The 23,869-nt window shown below is 38.7% G+C and overlaps 1 protein-coding gene across 1 annotated transcript in view; it reads right to left on the reverse strand.

Annotated features, from left to right (window-relative positions):
- Positions 1–23,869, reverse strand: part of LOC122980788 (copine-9-like) — a 166,977-nt gene that overhangs the window by 107,339 nt on the left and 35,769 nt on the right. Inside the window, exon 4 of the mRNA XM_044349128.1 lies at positions 10,332–10,435. Within this exon, the coding sequence (XP_044205063.1) occupies positions 10,332–10,435 (104 nt within the window). The remainder of the gene's footprint in view (positions 1–10,331; positions 10,436–23,869) is intronic.

Below are 23,869 nucleotides of genomic sequence, written 5' to 3' on the forward strand. Positions count from 1 at the left end.
TTTAAAACAGTCACTCCATACCCCCCTACACACACACTTATATCTTTATCCTCTGTGTATCACCACTAGTCTTCAATCTCTCCACTCCTCCATTCTAACAGAAATCTCTCTCACCCCCCACTCTTGCTTTGCAAAACTCTCCTTCACCAAATGAAATTACCATGCAGTAGGATAAGCCTGTGAGCAATGGCCAAATGAGATTTGAGTGCGGAGAAGCAATAGAGTTGCTAAAAAATGTAATGACCTTCATTTACATGGCATGCGGCAGGGGAGCTGGAGGGCTTCACATCAGAAATGAAGGTGAACAATGAAAACAATTTGTTTTGATACAGTGGAAGTCACCTTCATATTTCTTCATATCCCCCCCCACCTACCTTCATTTCCTTTGTGTTTTTTGTGAGACGCACATATGGTAGGATTCAGATCAGACAATGTGAAAGTACATGGGTCTGCTGTGGATTGAGATGCACCCATTTGAGCTGCACCACATCAGAATCCGTTTGAGAGATTATAAAGTTCGGCATCCTTTTCTATTGTAGCAGAGACTCCAGAGATCCTGGTTTATTAAAAAATTTGGATTTCCTCCTCTTCATGGCTTTACGCCAAGACGTTTACTCATACTCATAAAACTCAGCAGTAAGTGCATTACACCGTGAAAATGATGCAGCAAGGTAATTTAAGCAGATTCATATAGTCATCGTGGTGGTGATTAGTACAGTGGAATCACATTACTGTTGTGTAAGTGTCAGCAGTGAAATCAACACGGTAATGAAGGGTTAAATTTTTGATAGCCATCATGATCTGCAATGTGTGGAGGCACAGCCCATCAATGACAGACCACAGCAAGTCAAAGTTTATTTGGGGACAAGACTGTTTAGTATCCTTGCAAAGGTTGGTGTAGAAAAAGGTAATGCTATTGTGCCACCATGCGTGGTGGATCATGATGGGTGTTAAATATGTAACCTTTCATCACTGTGTTGATTTTCTCTGGCTGACAAGAATAATAAAAGTGTAATTTGTACACACCCACACAGTCCTGTGGAGAGAAGTCTAATCAGCCAAAATAATTAAAATCACCCGTGTAGGCATTCCATGGGTTCAACAATAGCCAAGGCAGGACAGGAATGCTATTGATCCCCTCAGGGATCAAATCTTATATGAAATATGTTTTTAACAAATCATGAGTCTCCTCATAACATGCTGTGATTATTTCACAATGCACTGACATGGTTGTGATAAAAGGATGGAAATACAAAAGACAGCTCTGCTCTGAGACTGAACCCACTTCTCTGAGTAATTCTGGGCATAATGGGCATAGTGAAACTTACTGCATTTAAGAACAGTTTATGTGTATAGCTCAAATGTGCCGCCTACTTTGATATGGCCTCAAGAACTTGAAAAGAAAGGTCACTACTGGCAAGATACATTTTAATTGTTTCATTACTGAGAGTCATTAGCTTTTAATGCCATTTGAAATGTTTCAAGACAATGAACAGCACTGCAAAAGTCACATAACTTCATTTGAACATTTTTCCACTTCAGCAATTCATGCTGTATTTGATGCATTTTTCAGTATGCTCTGGTAAACATTGTACATTTGTGCGTTTCAGGACTGCCAAGAAAGAAGCATAAATGAATTTAAGAAGGAGTGTATTGAAAGTGAATGTGGTCATGATGTGATTTACATATTCAGTTTGCATCAAGGCCTCTCTTATTCACACTCCAGGCCTGGAAACGGTAGAGTATAGATGTAAAAACCTAATTACACACCACAGCACGCTACATTAAGTTAAGGTCTGATTCATTCCTTTTGGGTGCAGAGCAAAATGTAGAACAGCCTTAAATACATTTTTCTACAATAACCAATGATTGCAACCCCTGTGCTCTCAGTGAGCTGGAATTTACAGTAGCACTCATGGCTACATTTATGTTCTTTTACAACATACAGATCTGCTGAGTCTTTGAGAAGCTCACACTACTACCAGTGCAGTTGCTGAGGCAGCTTCCTTCTTATTTAATGCTTCATTCACATTTTATTGTGTCTAGTTTATCTGTTGGAAGACAACTATCTAAATACAGCCATCATCTACTGTACTCCTGGTCCCTATTCACAGCTATTTCAAGAAGCACGTCCTGATTTTGCCTGGTGGTTGTTGTCCTGAGACCATTTTGTATGATAGCACTAGGACAACAACTGCCTCAGCCAATCAACGTTTGTGATGTCATCACAGAGAGCCCTGCTGCCGATGCCTGAAAACTTTTTTTTTTTTTTTTTTTTTTTTTTAAAAGGAGTAAAAACGGCTGTGCAAAGATGCAGTTATATAATGTTGTCTTCAGACTATCATATAGTATGAATATTGACCTCAATGTCCAACATGGAAGTTTTAAAATTAATTTATTAGTTTACACTAGTCTGCTCTTACAGCTTTATCATTATGATAGTATTACAATATGTCTCCTTTTGCAATATTGCCAAAAAATTGCCTAGTATCCCTAATTCAAGGATAGCAATAGACAAAGCAATATTATGGGCAACTTCTGATGTTAAACAGTACCCTAGGAGTTGCCTCAGCATATTGGATAGATTTTGACCCTAGCTCTTTGTTGCCTGCAGCATTGCCCATAAAACTGCTTAATGTATCACTACCCTAAGCTCAACCAACATCAATAACAGAGGGAAGTTTATGGTTTATTAGCTAAAGCTAGATATTTTACTAGTGCCCTTTAAATATGAAAATAAATCAAATGTATTCTTGAGTCAAATATTTATATTTACAGTAGACATTAAAAGTTTGTTAGTATTGGCTTTGTGGCTTGCTAGCTTGCTCATGTTTGCTAGCTAGCTAAATTTGAGCTTTTTAGCTAGGCATGCTATAAAAATATCAACATCTAACATCTCTGTTACTTTCAGATTGTTTCATTGTTTGCTGGTAGCAACCTGGCTATTTGTTAGCTCACCTTTGCAAGCTAATGTTAGCGTACTTCTGTGGTGGCAAAATGCTAATGTAAAAAGCGAATATGCATTTTAATATCCTCATAATAATAAAGCTATAGTAGCAGACTAGTGTGAGGTAATAAGGAAATTGGAAAAGTTAAATGTTGGTCTCACTGTGCATCTTTGCACAGCTGTTTTTACCCTTTACCTTTTTTTTTTTTTTTTTTTTTTAATTTTGCAGGCATTGGTAGCAGGGCTCTCTGTGATGACATCACAAACGTTGATTGGCTGAGGCAGTTGTTGTCCTGGGGCTATCATACAAAATGTTGGTCCCACAACAACAACCTCTTGGCAAAATCAGGATGTGCATTTTAAGAACTTTCTAACTTAAGTGAAGACCTTGCAACCTGCTCTAGTAACATTATAATTTTAGGAAACAAATCCCCTCACTAAGGCTTATTTTGTTCTCACAGACTCAGTAGGTTTTACTCTGTATATATCAATGAACTGACCACAGCTCTGGCTGCATTTAATACCTACTGTAGTTCTTGTTAAAACTATATTTCTATTATATTCTGATTCTGTATGTTGCTCAGTCAAAAGTACAAGTCTGAAATTATGCAGATTATAGAAAAATTCTGGCTATACTTACTGTCAACAAATCCCATAAAAAGACTAATCAGCAATCCAACAACGAATTGATCTAGTGACAAGTATTCTGTGTGTATCCAAAGCCTGATATATCTTATTCCTCTGTGCCGCAGAGCTCCATTGTTTTCCAAAAATTATTAAAAACCTATCAATGAGCCACACATTGCACTGGGTGACATTTTCCTTCATTACCATGAACACACACACTGCTGTTTACTTTGACTCAGTCCCCTAGTGTGATAATTAGACTGAACTTCCATTTCAGTTCAGGAAGTGTAATGGGAAACAACATATATTTGGTTAAAATACTGCTAATAGCAAGTAAAAAGGCTATTACAACATTGGTTATTGGGGAAAGGGAGCACCCTGACAAAGGATCAATGGCTAAAAAATGTTGAGGATATCTTCTCCATGAAAAAAAACTGACAACATATATTTAAACTACAAGAAGCACAACTGTAGGAAAAAGAAAGAAATGGACATTATACAAGACTCAAAATGGTGACATGGGAACATTGTTGCGAATAAATTCACCAACAGGATTGCATGGATGATGGAAAAAATGTGGTTTTTGTGTTTGTTTGTTTTTTTGTTTTTTTATGGTCATTTTTTAACACTGCAAATCTTTTGACAATAAAGATTAAAGTGACAAAAAACTAGTCCATAGACACAACACCTGACATATATGAATCACTGAAAAAATCTGAGATGTGGACAGCTAACATACACTGGTAACTTTAATAATTGGATGCATACCATCATGTTTGAATAATGTCTGCTAAAAATAAAATGCCCAGCTGTCTTTAAAATTGAAACTATACATTTGTGAAACAAATTTGTAAAACTATAACATTGTGGTCCAATAAATTTATGACCCAATATTATAGATCTACATCTTCAGTAGGAACCAATGGACTTGTGGCTGAGTACCACTGACACTGTTGGAAAGTATGGAGAGGTGGACCAGCACGTTATTGCTTTTGGTCTTGTCATGGGATTTGTTGGCAATAAAGAAAATAAAGAAAAAACACCAGCATTATCCTTTAATAACACTTTAATATCTAGTGTGTGCTGCAACCTTTTTACAAACCTTTACTGTCAAACCAAAGCATGTAATATAGCCTTTGAAACGCAAAAAAAATAGACGTACTACCAACAACTACCAGCTAAATTTGGCATTTAAATATCTTTTTGAAAAAAAAAATCACTGAGGATTTCAAGTGACAATACCTCAAATGATGTATTGCTGTTGTTGTCACGAGTCATCAGCTTGGTCCATTCATCTCCCGTTCCCTATGGAAATAATACATCACTTTGCTCCATATCTATCCTCTGTGATTCAGTGGGCTAAAAATAACCTGTGTGGAGAGGTGGGACTTTAATAATTGATTCCCTCTACTGGGATGCTCCCTTTTATTGGAATCCCCTCTCATGACCCCATATCAGGGAGACCACAGAACTCTCTTGGGACTCGGTACAATCCATATCTGGGCCATGCTGCAAACAGACTCAACACTCATTTATTCCTGTTTCTAGGACCATTTTCTCGCCGTTGTTGTGTAGGAAAGTGAGGCTGTGCCTGCCTCAATCAATATCAGTGCAAGAAGATGTAAAAGTGACCAATAAAAATTATATTTCTCAATATAATATTGAATGAGAACATGTTAGATTACCATGGAATTATTGCATGTCTCAGCGATGCCATAAAAACATGCACATTCATTACTATGGATGTTAATAATGACTCATTTATCAACCATTATCTAACATTCCTCCCTGCAATATTATACCAACAGTGCTGATTTGCTGAAGTTCTATCAACAAGGAATAGCACTAAACAAATTGTGCATACTACTAAAACTATGTCATTATTTTTGTGTTTATTAAAATTTAAGTGCACATTTTTGGAGAGCTGCCTGGCGTGATGCATTTCTAAAAAATATAGGTGATCTTTCAGTCTTTTTTCAAATTTATTGTGGAGAGAAATAGTAAATATTGTAGAGGACGGGTGGAACACTCGGCAAAGCAGGCCATTGACCTTAAGGGGGCGAGGGCTTCTGCTCCACCCCTTAGATGCATTAAGGAAGTGAAAATGAACACCTCTTGTCTTCATTGCTGCTAAACTTTACTTGAGTCATTTAGGCTTGTACAGTATCTCTTAAAGCTAAGGTTCATTTAAACGATAAAGTCATTCTGACAGTATTTTGAGTTTAATGTACATAAGCTACTTAATGTACTTGCATTCCATTAGTCTATGGCTCCTGCATATTATACTTCATAGAATATGTTTTTATTGTTAAGTGTGTTAAATTGTGAATGGGTTTCAGGGTTAAAGGACCTGCACTTGTTTGAGTAAAATGTTAATAACATGTAATGCTATTGTCTGCTGTGACCTAATTTTTGTGCACTGAAAATATTGAGGTGGAACTCCACCGATTTTACACATCAATGTGTGTTTACAGGTATTAAAACTTACAATTTTTACAATTTCATTCAGCAGATGCTTTTATCCAAAGCAACGAACATCTGAGAGTTGATACAACACAAGCAAGGATCTAGTCAGGAGAGAACAACACGAGTAAGTGCCATAAAGATAAGTTTGAGTCCAATAAGATGTAGGTGCCAACAGGCAGTGCACAGAGGCAATGCATAGAGTGCATAGAATGCATAGAAGCAGATTTTTTTGTTTCAGTCCATCAAGTGTGGAGGTGTTCATGAAAGAGATGGGTCTTTAGTCTTTTCTTAAAGATTGAGAAGGACTCTGTGGATCGAATGGACTTTGGTAACTCGTGCCACCACCGGGGAACTACAGATGAGTCTGGCTAGTGACATAGGCCATACTCAGATCAAATCAGGCAGTGCAGCAAAAATGCCAGTCCTCTCATTCATTTGAATAGGGGTTTTGTGTTTAGGCTGCAAGGGGTTTGGCCGCAGCGGCCTATGGCAAGAAAGTTGATCCAGAGTCAACTGTCATCATCATCTGCAGAGGTTTGAACGTACATGCGGGGAGGCCTGCCAGTAAGGAGTTGCAGTAGTCAATGCATGGTATTACGAGAGCCTGTACCAGGAGTTGTGCTACATGCTCAGACAGGTAGGGTTTGATGTCCCTGATGTTGTACAGGGCACATCGACATGACCAAGCAAATGAGGCCACATGAAGTTTAAAGGTTAGTTTGTCATCAATCATGACACCCAAGTTTCGTGCAGACTTTGTGGGCATGAGTTTGGTTGATTCGAGCTGGATACTGATCCGTTGTTGTATAGAGGAACTGGCTTGGATGACAAGGAGCTCAGTCTTAGAGAGATCAAGTTGAAGATGGCATTCTTTCGTCCATACCGAGATATCGGCAAGGCATGACGAGATACAAGCTGAGACTGTGTGGTCTTTCAGCAGGAACAATAGGAAGAGCTGGGTATAGTCAGGATGGCAATGGTATGAGAAACCATGGGAGCAAATGATTGCACCAAGTGAGATGGTGTATATTGAGAGGGGGAGGGGACTGAGTACTGACCCTTGAAGAACTCCTGTGGATAAGCTGTGTGGTTTGTCCTCCAAGATACTCTAAAAGATCTCCCTGAGAGGTAGGACATGAACCAGCAGAGGGCAGATCCTGAGATACCAAGCTCAGTGAGTGTGAAGAGGAGGATTTGGTGGTTAGCCGTCTCAGAGGCAGCTTACAGATCTAGCAGCAATAGAGCTGAGGGCCGACCAGCAGCTCTAGCTGAACGCAATGATTGTAATACAGGTATTAAGGAGTACTACTGCATATGTGTACAGGGTTGTTTAATGCCTTTTGCAACTACAGTACTGTCTCTCAGGGGGTAAAAAGGTAAACAGTCCATGCGGGGGTGGGTGGTGTCTTTTACAATGGTGTTGGCCATGTTCAAGCAGTGTTTCTGAAATATGTCTTGTATGAGTGGAAGTCTCTTTTCTGCTGTCCTCACCTCTCTCTGCAGGGACTTCCACTCTGAGGCATTGCAGCCTCCATACCAAATAGAGATGCGGCTGGTTATTACGCTCTCCATGGGGCCGCTGTAGAATATGAGGAGGATGGGTGGGTGGGGGGTTGGGCTTCAAGGTCAGTGTGGAGAGTAGGAAATTGTTACAGTGACCTATTTCCACATACATAAGAGCACATCAGTATTGTATTAAGACAGACTTGAAAAAACCCAAACCTATCATTTCATTTAATATGTCCACTAAGGGTTGAAATTAATCTTTACTTATAGTATAAATTATGGTATCAAATCAGTTCATCTTTTGAAGTCACAGTCATAAATCAAAACTTTGTTTTTTATATAACTGATTGTGTCTACACTGTTGCTTAATTACCTTCTGATGAGAACACATTGGAGATCACTGTCTACACTGTTGATTTAACCTCACATCACTGTCTACACTGGACATAAATGTCAAATGTGTAGCTTTATAATTGATATTTAAATTTCTAATACACCTATCAGTTTAGACTGCAGCTTCTTTCCTTAATGACTGAGAATTGGGATTGGTTCAATCAATGCCGCAGCCTAGTGTTGTTGATGTTCACTGTTATTGACCGTGATGGACAGAGGGGTGAAGAGTAGCTCTGATCAATACAAGCGATGTGATAGGCTCTTTGGGCGCTTCTTCTACCTGACCCCATGATGGGTCTCTCCTCTTCACTCCCTGTAGAGACATTGATCCCCTCTGTGGAAAGAATGGAGGTGGTAAAAGTCAAAGTTTTCCCCTCTTGTCTGCTTTTATCTACCTGCAGTCTGCTCTGTGACCGCCTCACATTATAGGCAAAGTTTGAAATGGATCAGGAACTACAGAAAGGCTATTCAGATATGTAAACAAACAACATACAACAGCAACACTATTCTCTATTCTTTGAATCCTTTGAGATTGGTTTGGGAATCAACAGGCAGCAGAGATGCAGTGTGCTCATTTGCGGGCTGTGAAAGTAAATCTCTCTTTAATTCTGCTCACAAATACTCCACAACATCTTTATATACTTTAAAGCCTTGAGCCAAACAAACAACCTGCAAATGAATAATGAGCTCACAACAATAGATTCAGAAGGAAAATTGGACTGTCACTAACGTAAAAGGAATACAAACATACTGTGTTTTAATGAACTGGTCATCTAAGATGTGACAGTAAAACTAAATCATCTAATAATAAATGAATGCTAACTACACCAAGAAAGTTACATTTTGTCACTGCAAGTTGATGTACTTTAAAATCAGAATTAAAGGGGAGGAGCCGGTGAAGCATTTCACCTGAGATCAAGAAATTATTATTTACATTTCAGCCATGATTCAGATTTCCAGGCAATTATCTTTTCTATCCAAGACTGTTAAACCAGCTGAGATGACTTGCTGGCAATGAGGACTAAACACAAAGTACAGCTGAGGCTAATAGGATTATTAGTTTTTCAGTTAGTATTGAACAAATTGAAATTTTGACCTGATGATGACGCTAGAGGAATGTCAGGGATCAACAGTCCACCTGACTGATAGACAGATAAACCAACATTGCCATCCATAAAGCTACACCATTACTGTAGCTGAAAATGAATGCAGGCACTCTTGGTTCTGTTTACACTGCATCAGATGCCTTGCATACACTCACACATTTGTCAGTATGATCCATGCAGTAGAATTTACCTCATTTAGACCCTTAATTTTTAGTGGACCAAACGGAATAAATCCTGACGTTACAAAAAGAGTTACATGGGTGTTTGTGACACCCAGGGAACAACACAAAATCTTCACCATTTTACAGCCATTTCACTCAACGATTGTATGTGAAAAGTGTTTTTGGGCTATGTGGGCATCTCATGACTTGCAATTCTGACTATGGCCACTATGACAAAATCGCCTCACAGCCCAGCATTGTTACTGGGGCTTTATTAGTGTATGTGGGAAGAAAGTGGAGGGTTAGCACTGATGTCACACACAGAGGGGACCTGTGAATAGTCATTGTCATTAATATAGAGCACCTAAAAATTACCTGCAGAGACAAAAGGAGAGCAATGGTGGATATGTTGACTATACTGAAAGGGTGAATCATTTGATTTGATTTTTTTGGGAAACTTTGACATCAACCCTTTTAGCCCTAAAATAAAACCTGAACTGCCAACTCAAAGAAGAGAGCAGGCTGGTCGAAGTCAGAAGCGGCTGATTGGTGAGACAGCCACAGGTACCAATCCTGTAAAACCTTTTGCCCTAAGGCCATAGAAACAGAATGCACTTACTCAAAATTGCAACATGCAAGTGCAGGCTTCTGGCACAGTAAAATAAAGAGTACATTTAACTGCCTGAAGTAGACGTTTCTACAAAGGGTAGAGACCAAAGTTTTAGGAATTCTACTTGGTACCAGAAATGTCCATACTAGAAAATAAAAGATGGTAGAAAAAATTGGCAAAGAAGTGTGAAAAAGTTGAAGGCTGGCATCTTACACTGCACTGTATACAGTTTTCCAGCATTTACTTTATTTTCTCTATTTTTTATATAACTTGTGGTTTCAGAGTTCTCCGATGGAAACCAAAAGAGATGCAGAAATTTGTAACATACAGTTTGCTGATTTAACGTCTAACAATATGATGAGAGTCATCCAGTCAAAATGCTTTTATGGCTTCCAATATTGTGGGTATGAGTCAGCAGGCCAAAAGAAGAGGCTTGATTGAAGTCATTCCCTGGTATAACAAAGGGAAGAAACAGTGGTGCTGTAGAGGGAAAAGGCGGAGATGTTCCCACTTACACATCAAAGCGAAGGTTCTGCTTCTCTTCAAAGAAGAAATCAAGGACAAATTTCCTCACAAAGTCGGGGTTCAGTGTGTTATCGATCACTTCTGTCCGACCAAACTGGAGGAAAGACACAGACAAGAGAGACAGAGGTGAAGAGAAAGTCAACACCATGCTGATCAATCTGTAAATTTAGTGAGACGGAAAAGCAAATAGTGTAAGACGGTATTCTACTACTGTTAAAAACCTGCAAAAGAAGCAACACAACTTCTCACCCATCAAACATTTGAACATGACACCATAAATCTGTCTTAACCTGATTAAGGCAGTGCTCAAACTAGTAGATTAATCATGAGAGTGTCTGATACAACAGTCTTACTTGGAGAAAAACTGACCCAGTTAGTTTACCTTCATTTCTGCTCAATTTTTCCACCTGATGGGGAGTGCAACACAACATCAAATGCAGGGGAGAGCTGCCAGGTTGCTCAATTTAAAAATCCAGTGATTTTTACAATCAATCTAATCATCTCATTATCTCAAGATAACGAATGGATGGCTTTGCTGAGCCCATTAAGCCTGATTGTTTGGAGCATGATTGAAGGCAAAGGCAAAGCTAGAAATCTATAAAACATTCTTGATCAATGCATTTATTCAATAAAGGTAGAATCAGCAAAAATTGGAAACCAGTGTTGGCGTCACCAGGCCCCAAACAACAATACTGACATGTCCAAGTGAAAGGAGTATTGGTTGATGTAATTGTTCTTGCTGTCCACACTGGCCTCAAAGAGAGGCGGTTCAATATAAATGATGATGGACAAAATCCACAGTCCTCGTTCTGTGTAAAAATGCATTTTAAAGTTCAGCTGAAGCTAATATGAGGTTTCAGTAGTGTGTAAGTACACCAAAGTGACAGTGTCTTTAGAATGAAATTCTCTCTTTGCTTCCCCAGACAGTGTTCCCTTGCTGTGACACTGCAGAGGGTCAGTAACACAAAGTGGGAATTTGGTACTAATATGACCGTAACTCGGGAAGAAACACTTTGTCTAACTCAGGGTGCTTTCACATGAAGCATCCTCTCACACAACTGAATCCCCTGTTGATCGCTGTGCAATCACACACTCATCCCTCAGCTTACAACACAATCCCATCATACTTTCTGGAAGGTGACAGTGATGAGCTATCGATCTGACAAATACCTATAACCCCCACCCCTCTCTCCAGTCTTGTTACTGCTCTCCTCGGTCAGTCAAACTCCACACAAGAGGAGTAAAGAGAATCCTCTATCAGGTATTAATCTCTTTGGATGGATCTTGGTCTGTAAGGGTACACAGGTCTTAATGCTTGTCAGCAGCTGCTGAAACCTAAAGAGTAATGAGTTTAGATTGTCACAAGAGGCAAAGTTACGATGTCAATGATGTCAATAGCTACCATCACAGAAGACAAGTGAATTTCATACTGACGTCTTAAATGAAAAAAAGGTTATTATAAATTTTTCAGGCCTTGTGTTTCAATCATTGTGTGTCCATGATGGGATCTGTTATTGTTGTATATTACGGGACAGCCACGTGAGTCAAATTAACGTGATTATTATCTGATTTAAGGGGCAACGCATCTGAATATCATACAGTTCTTTATTATCACATTTGCAGTATACTACATGACCCAGTTCCAATGCCCCCCCCCCCCTCCCTATACAGTCACAGACTTTGCAAGTGCTCCCTTGAAATCTGTAAAGTGTTTGAGAGCTCTGTCACAGATTGCTTTAGCCTTTTATACACACTATGGAAGGAGTCAGCAAGATTGACATTTTCCTTAAAATTACAGTGACAGAAGTTGTTAACCAGCACCATGTATGTGTAGTCGTATGATCACTTCAAATATGTTGATTTAGTCCAGCAGAGCTAAACTGCAAACAACAAATATTCCACTTCATTAAATTACAGTCTGACATATGAGCCTCACACTTCACTGTAAATAGAAATGTCTCATTACCTGATTGGCTATAGACAAATCTGAGTTTTTTACCAAGATATCTATCCAGGAGATCCTTATCCCACTCATGAGTTAAAAATATCATCATCAAAAATTTAAATTTTCAATGTAATCTGGTCCAGTTTCGACAGATGGTTCTGTCTTTTCTGTTCTGTGCTGTTATCAGCTGCTCCAGCAATGAACTTAAGAAAAAGATGAAAGTAAAAGCCACAAGCTTTATAAAATTAATTTTAGTTACATAAATCAATCAGAAAGAAATCATAATATTTGGACCACATTCTGAGCTCCATGCCAACAAAGGACCGACCAGGGACCACTATAGTACAAGCAGTTTGCCTACACAGGGCCGATGGATCTCTGGTAGCTTGGTACTAGCATTAAGCTTCCTGGGAAAAATTCCACTTTTACAGTATGATCTTTTTACTAAATGTTGCATTTCTTCTGATTTCAGTGACAGAAATCAGGATATACAAAATTACAAGACAAACTGAAATGTCCTTTCTTTGTAAGAGTGATAAAAAGGAGAAATCTTCTTTTAATGTGTATGCTAGAGATGCTTTTTAATGTCAGTTGTATTTGTAATCTGGGTGAGTCATGCCTTAATGCTCTGCAGATATGACACATACCTGTATGGTAATGCCAGGTGGAAAGAGGATCAAACACACAAACTGTCTACTATCTATTCACACACACACATACAGTACAGACACAGAGAGCCTCCTCCCTCCCACAGTGTAGCAGTACTGGGGCGAGGTGAAGCGGCAGGTTGCTGTCGTGGACAGAAACTTAAAGAGTCCCTGCCACCGCTGCTCTGCTGACAGCTGCCAAAACACCCAGCAGTGGCACCCGCAGCCCAACTGATCTGTAAAACACTGCCCTTTGTTTTATATTTAGTTGTTAACTATTCTCCCTGGCTTCATAGTGGAAGAGCCCTGACATGCCTTGAGGGACGGGACAAAGGAAGGCTGGTTACATTCCCGCTGGATTTAGGGGGGGGGTGGCGGGGGCAGATCTCTTTGCTCACTGTTGCATCACGATCTTTTGATCCAGCAGTGACAGCGGCACACTGGAAGACCATGTAGCTTGCTGCCCATAAGAAAACAAATCAAGCACCTGCGGGGAGTGCATTTTTCAGAAGTGGTTTGTTTGTTACTTCACTGAGACAAGGAGGAAAACACAAGAGATGATGAATGAAATCTACACCCTGATTAGACTTTGTATTAAATTAAACTTCAGAGGTACCTTATAGGAAAAAATACACTCACTGTACCTCAAATAATAACACGAAACAGCAACAGAAAGCCGATATGATGGACAGTTTCAACATAAAAAGGGAAAATAACAGCAGTGGTGGCAATTTTCCTCTCTCAAAGAAGACATTTTGACATGTCGAACACAGATGTAATTAATAACAGTGGAATTCATTTATATGTGGCAGGTTAGGGTATGTGTATTGTTCGTGTATACTGGGTCACTGATGTGGCTCACTGGAACATTTAAATGGACAAAGTCATCATTAAGGTTGATTACAAACACCTGTGCTTTTCCTGCTGTGACAAGTCAAAATGTCAAAATGTGTGTGCATGCAGCGTGAAAAATATGGAGGTAGGCTAGTTTATATCACAGCAAGGTAAGAGCTGCTACATTTCTAAGCAAGCACAAAGTAGTATCTGACGTACATCATAGTGCCATAATTGCAATACAGGTATTTATCTTTTATCATTTTATCAAAGAAAAAACATTTATCAAATATCATCTTCTCGATATATGCAAAGACGATACATTTAGCTAGTTAATAAGTTTGACCTGTGCAGTTCAGCTCCCCTCTGTATTTTTGAAAAGACTTAAAATGTACATTAAACATAAACCAATCGGTCTGCAAAACAAAAGTCCTCATGAATTTAATTTCAGGATTCATGTTAGTAAGCTCGTTTTAAAATGTTACTGCATGATTTATTATTTTTTCATGGCATATAAGATGTCCAGTGGTGTCTTGATGTTGTATATCTACAGTATTTAGATCAGTTAGGTGATCATTATATAGGCCAAGTCTGTTTTGGAGGCAACACACACAGCACAAGATATTTTACACACTGATGCTATGGTATAAAATAGCTAATGTGAAATATGCCGTTTATGTAGAAATGAATGTGTTAAATGTGCATCAACAATCCTCCTCCTCTTCTGATCATGTAAACTGTCATTTCAAAGGGAAAATGAGAAATGCTCAAACTGCACATGAGAAGGTTTCATGCCTACTTCCAGTGTTCTTACACAGGGTCACTGGTGACCGGAGCGTATCCCAGCAGCTTAAGAGTTTCCAGCTCTCCCGATATGCATGTCTTTGGACTTTGGGATGAAACTGGAGCACCCAGTGGAAATCCAAGCTGAGGTTTCACACTCCATACCTTCTTGATGTGCAGTAACAGAGCTAACCTCTGAGCCTCTGTGACACTTAAACTGTACAGTCTGTGGTTTTTACCTCCAGGCAGCAATAAATTACGCTTGAAGACAGAGTCCTCCCTTTTGAAGCTACCATGTGAGCATACAGTCAGTTTTGATCTGTGCAAGATAAGTTGAGCTCTTTAAAGCATTGGGGAGATGTACAGTTAGCACAGATCTGTTCAGAAGAGCAGGAGGGATTTAATCAAGAGCAGCACAGAGGCTGACAGCTTGTGGCCTTTGTTGGATGTGTGGCTATTCAACAAGACCCCTGAGGAATCATTGAATAAAGAGAAATGTAGGAGCTGCAGAGAGGTTTTCTCTGCTACTGTTCTCATTTGTCTCCATCATTCTGCATCATGGGGATTTTGACAGAAATACAGGCAGCAGGTATTATATGAAATTGTAGCATTAAAGGACAAAACCAACTTTTCCACAGTCAATTCAGATAATGAGTGCTTTAGAACCAGAATTCTGCATCGGGAGGCGGGTAGGGAGGATGGATAGATAGTTAGCAAGATGACAAAAAAGGCAAAAAGTGGCCTTTGCTGCAGGAGACCACTGTTCACTTCCCACTTCCAACCAAGTGTCTTTCCCTTCAAAAGACACCGCAATTCACCGCAGCTCGGGTGTGTTTTCCCTGCAAGAAGCAGTTTGTTTCACTGCAATGTAAAAATGTCAGTTTGTGGTTTTAGAGGGAGTTATGTGCTGGAACTATTTCAAGGTATTTCAAGCTATGGTGAGGTTGTCAGGTTTGGTACCATAGTGCTTGTATGGCTGTGTACTCACTGCATGCTCACCAAACATATCTGGTAATCCACCCTGTAGCTGAAGATACTGCACAGAAGATTACCTTATTCGTCACAAAATAGTTTCTACACTGACTAAAATTTCAAATAGTTTTTTATATTTCAGTTTGAGTACGGATCCAACAGTGAGCTTTAGAGGTGTTGGTAGGTACATTTAACTTTGGACAAAGCCAGGCGAGCAGTTTTTGTACTTAATACACAGACTTGAAATTGAGATTGATTTTTTCATCTTACTTATAAAAAGCAAACAAGCATATTGACGTTCATACACACATCTGTGTATAAAGGTCAATCTAATTGTCATTAAAGTCATGGCTATGGTCTTTCTATGGCCTGCAGATTAACTGCTTGCAGCTGGATTTTGAGTTTATCTTGTCATGTAAAGTACATATTTTGTGTTGTGTGTTGCTAATGGCGATTCTGTAAAATGAAATGTAAATGTAAAATGAAAATACCTCAGAAGGCTTTTTAGAATTATCAAAATGCTAAATACCACATGTATCCTTTATTACCCTTCTTTTACAGTCAAAATTGAGATATTGACTAGTGTGTCATGCCAGACAGAAACATAGCAACATAACACCTGATCACCTCACTATTCACCTAAAAGCACTGTCAAGAGAAGACTTGTGAAAATGTTGTAATTGATGCAAAGGGACAACTATACCACCAGAGTGGACAAAGAAGATGCAAACAAGACTCTGAATCATACTAATTCAAGCAGAAGGCAGCTGTTAGGTCAGAAAATAGATCATACTATTGTGAAAAATATTATTGCATTGCTGACCTTGTGGCTTTGGAGCTGAGTGGAGAGCTCATGTGAAGTGCACTTTACACACATTTGCTGCAATATTTTGCATTGCTGTCACTGAAGTGGTTTTCATTACTGAATCACTGATGAATGCCCACATTGTCTAATTTCTCTCTCTGTGACTATCCCTGTCTCTCTTTGACAGACTATTTCAGTGTTTCAATTGTCTATAGTTAGCTTATGTTCTTTGACATTATAAATGCGACTCCATGATGTCAGAATGTGAATGGAAAAAGGTCATTGTATCACTAGATGTTAAAGACAGAAGATGGAACAGACTGAAACATTAGCTGAAGTGAATCAGAGCTGGACTTTCATTGCAATGTACCAACCATACAGACTGTAGCTGTAGCTAGTGAGCAATGTGTCCACTATGTGTGGAGTGTGCCAGTTCAGCCTGACTGATCTCACAACTGACCAAGAACTCTGGTTCTCTAAATTACCTCCAGTCTCTCCCCTTTGTCTCTGTACATACGCTTATTAATTGTTGGCATGAAGTATCATTCATGGAGACACGTATGTCTGAACACACTTTTAGAGTCAACAAAACAAGCACAACATACAGCTAAACCATGAACCATGCACTTCTATTATAATGTTTGTCATTCTACAACTCTGTGAAGCATCAAATATAAATGATGCCCTGACATCTGGGAGGGAAAATAATGATCAACAACATGGACCTCGTAATCAAACATTGGTACAGATTTGATCATACCTTCTTTCTTTAAGTATCTACAGTACATTTTTAGAGATCAATTTTTCCTGTATACTGGTCATTTTTATTCAAGATCAGTGTAAAAAGTGTAACCAAAAGCTGATATGATACCATGTTGGTATGTTACAATAAGTCTTGTATGTTACAATAAGTCTCTCACATGTTTTACACAGGTAAAACATGTGAGAGACTGCCATGAAGGATTGGTTCATAATTTTTCAAGTCTGTCTTTAAATAGTGAGGAACCCAAATGTATATTAAACTGTTTTCTTGCTGTAATCATTCCTCCTGTTCACACTGGCCATTAGACGATGGGGCCAAATCCACAGTCCTTCTTCTGTGTAAAAATGTATTTAAAAGTTTATCTGAAGCTACTATGAAGCTTCAGTGTCCAAATGAATCAATTCAAGTAGATATCTTTCAATGTTAGTCTTTTTACTATACTTCCACTGCAGATCAACAGGGAAACACTGTCTGAGGAAACACAAAGAGGGAATTTGATGCTAAAAGACTGTAAATGTGGTAGATATCCTCTTGATATGACTAACTCAGACTGCTGAAGCTTCATATAAGATTCACATCAACTTTTAGATGCATTTTTGCACAAAATGACAGAGGAAGGATTACAGTGAGGAAAGCCTCTTTCACTGTTCATATGAACACCTGACTGTTTTAAGACACACTTAAAAAATTGTGAATCTGTCCTTTACTAGTCTATTTCTTAAACACATGTTTTAGACTTTGAAGATGTACTGCTTGGATAAAGGAGAATTAGACAGACTTAGAAGTGTTGCAAGACTAGACTTGAACAGAGCCAGGCCAAATGTTGCCTCCACTCTTTATGCTAAGCTAGGCTAAGGATGTCCTGACTCCAACCATGTAAGATTGATATAAATTTTCTCCCACTCTCGAAATGAAAGCAAAACATGTCTCCCCAAGTGTTGAATTATTCCATGATAAAGTGGGTGCATGCACAATTTGTCTCATTTGCACCTTTACATATTGCTAACCATGCTAGCTGATCAGTTGTTTACCCAGTATTTCATTTTAATCTACAGCATTGCAAACACTATCACAGGTTTGTTTGTGTTTAGCATTTTATGTAAGTTTAAATCAATACTCAAAAGAATTGTTCAGTTACTGATTTAAACATGAGTTTCTTGAGTTTAACATTAGATTTCTTTGTCCTTACTTACCAATACTTGCCATGAGTTCCATGAGGTTAAGAGGGTGGCAACCAAACACTTCCTGCTTTTATGCTCTTTGTGACAATCAGTGATGTCATAGGATGCACCATGTATGGGGGGTGTATTGGGTTTAATCTTCTCTTTTGATTAGTATCTATATTTGTAATGATTAGTTTCCTTGACATATGGAGGCTAGTAAGACTTGTTTGTATTGATTATGTGTACTGATATAAGTGACAAATATGTGTTGAAGCTTCAGGACTTTAAAGTCAGCAAAACCAAGGCCAAAGTGTACCAAAGCACCACAACACCTTGCTGATCTTATTGTTTCAATCTCCTATCTGTGTCTGTGAAGATTCTCAGCCATCCAGGTCATGGTTATCCAAGGAGGGTTGAATTGAGGGCAACTGAACTTGGTTGTAAATACTTGAAGACATTTTGATTCTCATCCAAGGGGCATCTTCAGTTCTAACTGACTGGTGGGGAGTCCAAGGTATTTAACCGCTGTGGGGTCATTATCATAGTCATTGCTCATATATGTGTTATAAGTTCAAGACGTGTACATGTAATGCAATAAATCTGTAAATGCACATTTTATTGAACAATATAGTACAGTAAAATAACTAATAAATGAAGTGTCCAAAAAGCCTACAAATAAAATATTTTTGTTGACATGAATGGGCCTACATCACACCTTATTGGCCCGATGTGATGTGATTGGAGATTTGCGTCCATTAAAATATTACCTTTATAGTTTTGTTACTTGGTGTTCAGTGGAAATGTTTCCATACTTAAAATTTTGTCTTTCTAGTGTGCATTAGTTGAAAGAGAGTACTTACATCATGTAGGTGCAAGGCTATTAAAAAGCAGCATCAATCAAAACACAATATACCTGAACCGAATGTTATAGAAATAATGTTAGATCAAATGACCAAACAACATCAGTCAGGTTAACATACTAAGATATTTCCTGCTCATTCTTCTGTCCCACCAACGTGCGCATCACTGGAGCATAAAGTTTAGCAGTTTCAGAACTGTCAAACTCAAAGAAATGCTTTCTGAAGCATCAGTGACATATAAAACTTCAGACACCATCAGTCATGTGCTATTCTTAATTTGATAAAAGCTCTGACACAAAGTATTGAAACAAGCTTCGGTGTTTTTGTATCATCCACCCATCACTCTCTACCACCGAGTCACTCTGAAGAAAGCTCCCCTACATATTCCTTTAATGCATTCCCCAAACAGACATATCATCAGAAAAAGAAAGGTAACATGATCCTTTTCAGTTGATTAAATCCCTACAGCCATGTAAAAGCAACAAGAAAGATGTTTTACATTATCAGTCTCTAATTTAAAAGCACTGCAAGAAGGACATCCCCCATTCAACGCAGTGGTCCACTGTAGGTAACTGGATCACACTGTGAGCAACCAACACCACGCTGCAGCAAAGTAATCAACAAATATATTGAGTGCCCCTGAATATGTCCCCATTGTCCTTGTTGCGTCATGTCCATTCAGATGTGACGCAACATAGTAGTGGATGAGCATCTACCGATTTAAGAAGAACCATTCTCTCTGAGGCTGATGAGTTAAGTGATGCTTGGGGGTTTCTGGCACAAAGCAATCCATTATATCATGTGCACCTTCTAACAGCATCATAGCGGAGTAGAAAAACAGCCTGGCAGCATCGAGGCAATCAGGGCAGCATTTTTTTCTATTTGAGTCTGCTGCACCTGTAATGAACTGTCTACAAGTGGAAAAGACGGAAAGAAAGGAGGACAGAGAGACAGACAGAAGGAAAGTGAATTTTTCCCAAAGGATCAGGAATCCAGAAATGCATGTGACACTCACAATGTGGACACAATATGTCAGTTGAAATGGGGAAAGGATCATTATTATTGTTATTCCCCAGAAGGTCTTGGAAAAAGTAGGTTAGCATGGCTGCTTGTGCCTCCTGGGGGAACAGGTTAGGCTGGCAGTCAGGCACGGTCAGAAATGGGCTAATGAAGCAAGAGAGAGTGAGAAAAGCAGCGGTATCTGGTCCTAACTTAGTAACATGTTACAGTATAACAACTTACTACTTTTTCAGGGCCAGACCAAGCCTTTTCGTGGCCCCTAAGTCACTTCTCACCTCAAATGTACAAAATAACGATGAAGCACAGTTTATGATGTTTAAAATCAAATATAAAAAGAATTAACATGGTAACACTTAAACACCTTAACACATAAATACCTCTTTGATACAGTGTCACAAATACTGGTCAGATGCAAGTGGATGTGCAAATTGAGGCAGACATGTCCACACTTCAGTGAAACATTTGCGCTTATCCCAACACTATTTGACTTTATCTCATAAGCATAAAGCAACTAAAGGAAAAGGTGAGAGACTGAGAAAAATATCAGAACGAACTGGAGTTCCTGGTCATTTCTGAGACCAGCAGAAGCTTAACTTTCATATTAACACACACGAACACACTATGGAAACATACAATCTATGCATGTGCCACTAGCTAACTTCTAACTTAACACTAAACACGAACTGCAAAGCTGCTTCAGTGGCTAAATTCCTGTGATTAAGGCAAAGGCAAAAATATACTACATCATCAAAATCAGTGAGTGTATCTTTAAAGCTGCATCAATTCAAGTTTAGTGACCTGGGGCAAAAGACTCCACATCAAGCTGAAAGAACCCCTTGTTAAGTTATTGGCTATCATGGTAACAAATAGTTGTATCCATCCAATACCGACATAGAGAAACATTAGCTTTCATTTGATGTTGTGTTTTTGGCAAACTGATGAATGTAAGTCCAATATTCACACTGTTTTTTAGCTCTGTTTAGATCTCCACCAATCTCTGAGGGAAATATCTCAGTCTGTAGCTGCTAGATGTTGGATGTTTTGTTAAGTTTTGCAGTTAGTGCTGCAAAACCTTGCAGGGAGGAGGTCAGGGTGGGTCAACAAAGCCTGTTACCATTGATCACATCCTGTTTCCCACAAACAGTCAATATGGGTTTCTTTAAACCATGATCCTTACCTAACCCTTGTTTTTGTGCCTAAACCTGATTTAACCTTAGAGCTGAGGGAGGCGTAGAGTTGGGTGTGGTGTGGGTTCGTCAACACAAGCATGTCCTTTGATGCACTGATTATGTATTGATTAGTGGAGCAAGAGTAAATACAGAAACCTAAAGAGAGTTTACATGTTCAGTGTGTTTGGGGAGGGGGCTGCTGGCTATGAGGACCAAAGCAGCTGCTTTTGCTTATGCCTCAGGCCAGCTCTGCTCTTCAAGTAACAAGTGGCATAAAAAATTAATTTCAGTTGGTGTGGTCATACACCAATCTCTATGCGATATGCCAAATGCCAAAAAGGTGACTTCCTATTTCATTTAATAGCATCAAAAAGATCTGTGGTCATCAACGCTTCCTGGCTTCCTGATCATTCTCAGGACAAGAAACTGACTTATCCTGATCTTAGAAGTGGAAAAGGTTGCCTGTTGTGTAGGTGACTGAGAAGAAATTCTAAGAAAGTACTGCACCCTCATACAAATAAGTAACATTAGTCCTGAAATGACCAAAGAGAAAGGAGTATATTACGTTTTTTTGCGGTGACAAGCCCAATATTGACAGAGACGAGAGGTAGAGTATGAGACTGGTTTCATATAATGGAATATGAGCTGTCTCCCTGTTTCTCTCTCAGACACACACACACACACACACTGATAAGAAGTATCTTTTAATAAGCTCTGCTTTTGACAGCTTCTCCTTTTGTTTGGTAAGTTTTCTGTACAGTTTGTTTGTTTTCCGTACACTTTGTCACCCACTAAAAATCCGGAGTTTGTTTTTGGCAGAGCTGTAATTATTTCTTTCTCCCATTAGTGTGAGAATTAGATTTCTGTTAATTGCATCAAAAAGTGCCCAGAGCCAAATCTACCAATGTGTTCAGAAAGCCCACGCACTACAAGTCGCTGACAATACATGCATCGCAGGGAGGCTGTTTGTTTCCTTTTGCCTGTTGACGGACAGCTATACTACTGTCCAAGGAGATTGTAAGAGGAAGAAGTGGGCTACTGAGTGGGATCGGGAAGCATATGGAAGATCTCCAACTGTGGCTTCACTCCAACCTGGCAACCCAAGCTAAAAGAAAGCTCCTTGCTCTTCAGTCAGTTCTGATTTATAAAAATAAAAAAGCTGCAAAAAGTAGATTCACAGCCAAACCACGCGTGTCCGTTCTGCTGTAATCGACAGCAAAAGGCCCCATAAATTCCATGACAAGAGGAGAAAAGCTTTAGCTCACTGCCGAGATAGAGAGGCAGTGAGGAAAATAAAGTTTAGGATACTCCCAGATAAACTTTTATCTTCTCACAGAAGCAAGAGGCATTTTATGATATGTTCCTACTGTGATGTCTTTGCTCTGATGGGGGCTTGAGAGTTTATCCTGCACAGATTCTAAATCTGTGACAGGATTACTGCTCTATCGCTTCAAGCAACCTAACATTTTCCCAGCAACTCCCTCTGAAGTTTAAAAAGGTATATTGCCTTTATAAGCCTGGCAGAAAAACATTTTAGTCCATCTTTGTCAGTGAAGCTGCAAATAGTAAACCCTGGGACACAGACTGGGGAACTGAAGAGGAGTGATAAGGAAAAATAACTGGAAATTTGATAGAAAGGACAACAAAAGTTACATATAGTGAAAGAGGATTAAAGAGCCTGTAATAATGAACGGATGATAAATACTTACAATATATAGTATAACAATACAATAAACTTATATACTGCGTTACAAACCATTTCACATGAAATAATTATCAAACATCATTTCATTTCATTACAACTTTAGGTTCACTACATTTAGTTTAGCAGCAGGCGTCACCATTAATTAACTGAAGCCAGTTGCACCAGTTGTTCTTTAAGTCCAACTGAAATCACAGTCATCCCTTTTTGCAGTCAAAATGAAGCATTGCCTTAGTTCAAGATGTGTTAGTGGCAGTTGATTGGCATGTACTGATTTATTCATGATTTACTATCAGTGGCTGCTTGGCTACTAGCTGACTAGTAATATCCAATCATGTACATATTGTGATATTCTAACTATAGAAAATCTTGCTATACGTAGTCAGTTCTTCAGTACAAGTGTCTCTGACTGAACTGTCATTGAATTATACACTGCTGCAATAATAATTTTTTGCAATAGAGTTGACTGATAGTAATTAAATGTCAACTATTCTAAGAGTGGATTCAATAAGTAAAATGTGTATTAATGCATGAATCAATGAATATAGACATTACTCTGCAATCATGATATTACATTCAGTTTTGAACATATATATTTTTACATTCAATAATGTTTAAGAAAATGGATTGCTCGCTGGGTGGATATTTAAATCAAATATAGATTGAAATTGGATTTACATTGGCAATATATTATTGATTTTTCTGAATTTATCTCCCCAATAACTGGCTCATCTGCCAATATGTCCTTTATTTTGTCATTTATGTTCATGTTATTGTCTTTAATATTGTTGTGAGGAGAGAATACGCAATAAAGATAATAAGAAATAAGAAGAAAAAACATCTCCCAACTACAATACTTGTCAGC

This window comes from Thunnus albacares, chromosome 4 (assembly GCF_914725855.1).
Source record: "Thunnus albacares chromosome 4, fThuAlb1.1, whole genome shotgun sequence".
NCBI classification, from domain to species: Eukaryota; Metazoa; Chordata; class Actinopteri; order Scombriformes; family Scombridae; genus Thunnus; species Thunnus albacares.